Source organism: Phaseolus vulgaris, chromosome 1 (genome assembly GCF_000499845.2).
Source record: "Phaseolus vulgaris cultivar G19833 chromosome 1, P. vulgaris v2.0, whole genome shotgun sequence".
Lineage (NCBI taxonomy): Eukaryota > Viridiplantae > Streptophyta > Magnoliopsida > Fabales > Fabaceae > Phaseolus > Phaseolus vulgaris.
The window spans coordinates 37,125,579-37,131,386 of record NC_023759.2 but is presented as its reverse complement, the minus strand read 5'-3'; the positions used below and the strand labels follow the sequence as shown (position 1 = coordinate 37,131,386).

At 33.7% G+C, this 5,808-nt stretch overlaps 2 protein-coding genes across 2 annotated transcripts; both read left to right on the top strand.

The window, feature by feature from the left end:
* The first annotated feature begins 718 nt into the window (after nt 1-718).
* Nucleotides 719-1,630, top strand: LOC137815992 (putative disease resistance protein RGA1). Its single transcript, XM_068619099.1, has one exon. It carries the CDS (start codon nt 719-721, stop codon nt 1,628-1,630), a length of 912 nt encoding a protein of 303 aa, XP_068475200.1.
* A 2,489-nt stretch (nt 1,631-4,119) lies between these two features.
* LOC137815991 (disease resistance protein RGA2-like) lies at nt 4,120-5,024 on the top strand. Its single transcript, XM_068619098.1, has 2 exons — nt 4,120-4,203; nt 4,284-5,024. Exons 1-2 carry the CDS (start codon nt 4,120-4,122, stop codon nt 5,022-5,024), a joined length of 825 nt encoding a protein of 274 aa, XP_068475199.1.
* Nucleotides 5,025-5,808: the final 784 nt, after the last annotated feature.

Sequence of the window (5,808 nt, the reverse complement as noted above, 5' to 3'; positions counted from 1 at the left end):
CTAATAATCTAAATAAGAATAAGCACTTAAGCCACAGAATATAAACTTTGTGGACAAACGACTACATATATATCAAACGCTGTGCAATAGACTATTAACCAAGCTTATTAGATAACATTTAAGACGTATTCAACAACCCTTCTAAATTAACCCCTCCAAATATATTACAAATATGTTTTGACATAATTTTAATTTAAAATATATTATAAAATTGTTTGAATGATAGTCAAATTGGATAGATATTCATATGCCCTCCAATTATATTTTAACTCCTGCAAAACAATATATATTCTTATGCGTAATAAAAATTATTTAACTCTTAGCTTTTGTTTTTAATCGAGTCTAAAATTTTTGTTGACAAATATTTTTATTTTCCGTTTTTTCCCTCTTCCGGATTTCTGAGTGTGGGAGATGACATGTTGTGAGGTGGAAGAAAAATAAAAAATGGTAGCAAGTGGCATTGTTGGTTCATTGAGCAGTTCGGGAATCCATTGGACATGTTCTGACCTGGAAGAAAAATATTTAATACTTCATAGTCTTCTTCCTCTTTCAACATTATATATAAAAAATGGTAGCAAATCAAGTGGCATTACTTATTGAATAGTTCTGCAATTCATTGGCAAACACTCTCTCATCAACAAAGTTGACTTTCTTTTGCCTTCCCATCTCATCCTCTCCTCTCCTCTCCTCTCCTCTGCTCTTTGCATTTCAGACAACTATGGCCGAATCAATTCTCTTCACCATCGCAGAGTCACTCATAGCAAAGCTTGCTTCTCATGCTTTTCAAGAAGCTTCTCGATTGGTGGGTTTATATGACAATCTTCCAGACCTTACAAAGACTCTCTCTTTTGTCAAGGCTGTGCTGTTAGATGCTCAGCAAAAGCAGGAGCACAATCATCAGCTGCGAGAATGGCTCACTCAGCTCAAAACTGTCTTCTCCGATGCCCAAGATCTTTTGGATGAATTTGAGTGCCAAACACTGCGAAAGAAAGTGGTCAAAGCTCATGGCAGCACCAAAGACAAAGTAAGTCACTTCTTCTCAAGCTCTAATCCACTTCTCTTTCGTTACAAAATGGCTCAACAAATTAAAGATATCAGCAACAGACTAGACAAGGTTGCAGCTCATAGGCACAAGTTTAGTCTTCAAATAATTGATGTTGACACACGTGTTGTGCATCGGAGAGATATGACACATTCCCGTGTGAGTGATTCAGATGTGATAGGAAGGAAACACGATAAAGAAAAGATCATAGATCTTTTGATGCTACAAAATTCTAATGATGATGATACAAGTGTTTCTGTTATTCCCATTGTGGGAATTGGAGGCTTGGAAAAGACTACGCTTGCAAAGTTTGTGTTCAATGACAGCAGGATCCAGGAGTGTTTTCCAATGAAGATGTGGGTCTGTGTTTCTGATGACTTTGACATTAAACAACTGATTATCAAAATCATCAATTCTGCAAATGATCAGGATGCTCCTCCTCACCAACAGAATTTGAACATGTTGGATCTGGAGCAATTGCAAAATCAACTGATAAACACCTATGTCAAGATAAGACTTTACATGGGTTTTGCTCTTCTATTTAGTGGACCGAGTGAGAGTTCGACACCATGCCAAGTTAAGACTTAGACATGATTTTTATTTTTATGATAGTGGACCGAGTTTGGACTCAATACCATGCTAAGTTAAGACTTAGACATGATTTCTATTTTTGGATAGTGGACCTAGCTTGGGCTCGGCATCATGCCAAGTTAAGACTTAGACATGATTTTTATTGTTTGATAATGGACCATGCTTGGGCTCAACACCATGCCAAGTTAAGACTTATACATAATTTTTATTTTTCTGATAGTGGATTGAGTAAGAGCTCGACACCATGTCAATTTATTTATTATGAGGGTAGAAAGAGAGTGTTGAAAGTATGAGACTATAATGGTGACGAGTGAGAAATGACGGACTGTGTAGAGCTACAACATTGTAGAAAATTAGGAGGATGTGATGCACATCAACTTGGGTTTCGTCATTACTAATAAACTTATCCTAGAAGCCACGAGGTAAAACTTCATCAAAATTTTAGACAAAATTAAAATAAATGTAAATAAACCTATCTTTACCAAAAACATAAACATCCTAATTTAAGAGACCTTGAATTCAAATTAATTAAATTTTTTTGATTAATCATAAATATGCTAGTTTAAGAAGATTTAAATTAATTAAGAAAATTTGGTTGGTTTGGGAAATTTCTGGTTGTCAACCACACCCAATTGGATAATGCTTTAAAACATGAGAGATTGCTATTAAAATAATAAAAAAGAAAAGAAATAGTGAATCACAACAAAAAAAGAGTGCATAGTAAACTAAAATTGAAATGAAGATTAGTCAAATTTCCTATTTTTGGTATATGACCACCCTCCAATGATCCCAAATGATATGTTTCCCATCCTACTACTTCACAAATGCGACATGGTTTCACTTAGAAGGTTTGCGATATTTCATGTCCAAGATTTGATGTATTGTCCCTCTTTTTTTTTGTCATAGTCCTTTTTATCACTTGCATTTCTAAAAATAGCGTATGATTGATTTACCTGCCCACAGTGGACGTCAAAACGTTCTAACCAAAAAGGATGTTTTCTAACTAGATCATTCAATTTAGTTAGAAACAATGGTTTTCAGTTGAAGTTGTTGTTATGCCTTTTTTTAATCATATGTGTCATTTTTATGCTTTACTTGTTCTTTCTGCCCTTTTATATTCGGTCCTATTTTCAGTCTTTTTAATATTAAATGTTAATTTTTTATTTAAGGTCAATGTTATTTTATATATTATAATAATTTGAGAAGAAACTAATGGAATTACTATAATTAATGTTTATTATATTTAAAATAGTTTCCATATCGATATTATATATATTAGTAAGAGTTTAAAAATTATTCGAACCCAACCTATATAATACGATACAACTTAATATAAATGATTTGATGAGTCATGCATTCTTTAAGAGAGAGAAAGAGGGAAGAAAGGAAGAATAAAAAGAGAGAAAGCATTTTTAAAATAAGATAGTGCACACAATGCAACTCTTTTTTAATCAGAAAAAAATTAATTAAAAAAGAAGCGTGTAATGGAGCAAGAAAGAGTAGAGCGACTGAGTGGATGATGAACAAAGGAGATGAAACGAGGAAGTGAGTGGAATGAAGAATAGTGTGAAACAGAGAATGAAATATCAAGTTCTTTCTATTTTGAGTATATTTGAAATTTTACTATTTTTCTTAATTAAAATTCCTAACAAAAATTCCAATTTTTATTTTTTTTTTATTTTTTATACAAGACCATTTGATATAAGTTACATTAATAAGAATAATATAAGCTCCCGTTCTATATAAGAGAATAACAAAACACTTAACTAACTAATAAACTAGTAATCAAATAACTTAAGAATAAGCACTTAAGCTACATAATACAATATATATATATATATATATATATATATATATATATATATCAAACGTTGTGCAATAAGACTATCAACCAAGCTTATTAAATAACATTAAGACTAATTCAACAACCCTTCTAAATTAACCCCTACAAATATATTATAAAGATATTTTGACATAATTTTAGTTTAAAATATATTGTAATATTTTTTAATGATGTCAAATTAGATAGATATTCATATGCTCACCATTATATTTTAACTCCGGCAAAACATATTTTCTTATGCGTAAGAAAAACTACTTAACTATTGCATTGGCTTTTAAGCAAATTTCTTTCCCCAGTTTTTTTCCCTTTTTCTGAGTGTGGAAAATGGCATGTTGTGACGTGGAAGAAAAATATTTAATACTTCGTAGTCTAAATAATGGTAGCAAGTGGCATTGTTGGTTTATTGAGCAGTTCGGGAATCCATTGGGCATGTTCTGACCTGGAAGAAAAATATTTAATACTTCATAGTCTTCTTCCTCTTTCGACATTATATATAAAAAAGATAGTAGCAAAGCAAGTGGTATTACTTATTGAACAATTCTGCAATCCATTGGGCAAATACTCTCTCATCAACAATGATGACTTTGTTTTGCCTTCCCATCTCATCCTCTCCTCTCCTTTGCTGTTAGCATTTTAGACAATTATGGCCGAGTCATTTCTCTTCAGCATCGCAGAGTCACTCATAGCAAAGATTGCTTCTCATGCTTTTCAAGAAGCTGCTCGATTGGTGGGTTTATATGACAATCTTCGAGATCTTACAAAGACTCTCTCTTTAGTCAAGGCTGTGCTGTACTGTTAGATGCTCAGCAAAAGCAGGAGCACAACCATCAGCTGCGCGAGTGGCTAGCTCAGCTCAAAACTGTTTTCTCCGATGCCGAAGATCTTTTGGATGAATTTGAGTGCCAAACACTGCGAAAAAAACTGGTCACAGCTCGTGGTACCACCAATGACAAGGTAAGTCACTTCTTCTCAAGCTCTAATCCACTTCTCTTTCGTTACAAAATGGCTCAACAAATTAAAGATATCAGCAACAGACTAGACAAGGTTGCAGCTGATAGACACAAGTTTAGTCTTCAAATAATTGATGTTGACACACGTGTTGTGCATCGGAGAGATATGACACATTCCCGTGTGAGTGATTCAGATGTGATAGGAAGGAAACACGATAAAGAAAAGATCATAGATCTTTTGATGCTACAAAATTCTAATGATGATGATACAAGTGTTTCTGTTATTCCCATTGTGGGAATTGGAGGCTTGGGAAAGACTACGCTTGCAAAGTTTGTGTTCAATGACAGCAGGATCCAGGAGTGTTTTCCAATGAAGATGTGGGTCTGTGTTTCTGATGACTTTGACATTAAACAACTGATTATCAAAATCATCAATTCTGCAAATGATCAGGATGCTCCTCCTCACCAACAGAATTTGAACATGTTGGATCTGGAGCAATTGCAAAATCAACTGAAAAACAAACTTTCCGGCCAAAAATTCTTACTCGTCTTAGACGATGTATGGAACGAAGACCGTGTTAAATGCAGCAGGAAGTAAAATCCTTGTGACCACACGTAGTCATTCAATTGCTTCCATGATGGGCACTGTTCCCTCTCACATTTTAGAATATCTTTTTGAGGAGGATTCATTGTCTCTCTTTGTCAAGTGGGCATTTAAAAAAGGAGAAGAGGAAAATAATCCTCACTTAGTAAATATTGGGAGAGAAATTGTGAAAAAATGCAGAGGGGTCCCATTGGCAGTGAGAACATTAGGGAGTTTAATATTCTCGAAATTTGAGGCCAGTGAATGGGAATATGTGCGAGACAATGAAATTTGGAATTTGCCTCAGAAAAAAGATGACATTTTACCTGCCCTTAAATTAAGTTATGATCTTATGCCATCATATTGGAAAGTTATTGCGGGTCATTGAACAAAGCCAGGATCCAGTATCACTACAAAAAAAATCAGTATTATCTATGGATTTTTACCCACGGATCTGAGTCTGTAGGTAAATTCAGCATTACCTACGGATATTACCTACGAACAACATTACCTACAGATTCTGAATCCGTAGGTAAATTCAGCATTACCTACGAACTATTACCCACGAATTTTGAATCCGTAGGTAAATTCAACATTACCTACCAACTATTACCTACGGATCTTATTACCTACCAACTTTTACCTACGGATCTCTATTACCTACCAACTATTACTCACAAATCTCTATTACCTACGAACTATCACCCACTGATCTCTATTACCTACCAACTATTATCATAATAATTATATACATAATATTAAAAACATTAATATAATATGAAAAATTATAAAAACATAA

What these genes read in the sequence shown, in the direction of transcription:
- LOC137815992 (XM_068619099.1), top strand. Translation starts at nt 719, where the DNA reads ATGGCCGAATCAATTCTCTTCACCATCGCAGAGTCACTCATAGCAAAG.
- LOC137815991 (XM_068619098.1), top strand. Translation starts at nt 4,120, where the DNA reads ATGGCCGAGTCATTTCTCTTCAGCATCGCAGAGTCACTCATAGCAAAG. An exon ending in TTCAAGAAGCTGCTCGATTG is followed by an intron (nt 4,204 to 4,283) that starts GTGGGTTTATAT and finishes TTAGATGCTCAG; the next exon opens with CAAAAGCAGGAGCACAACCA.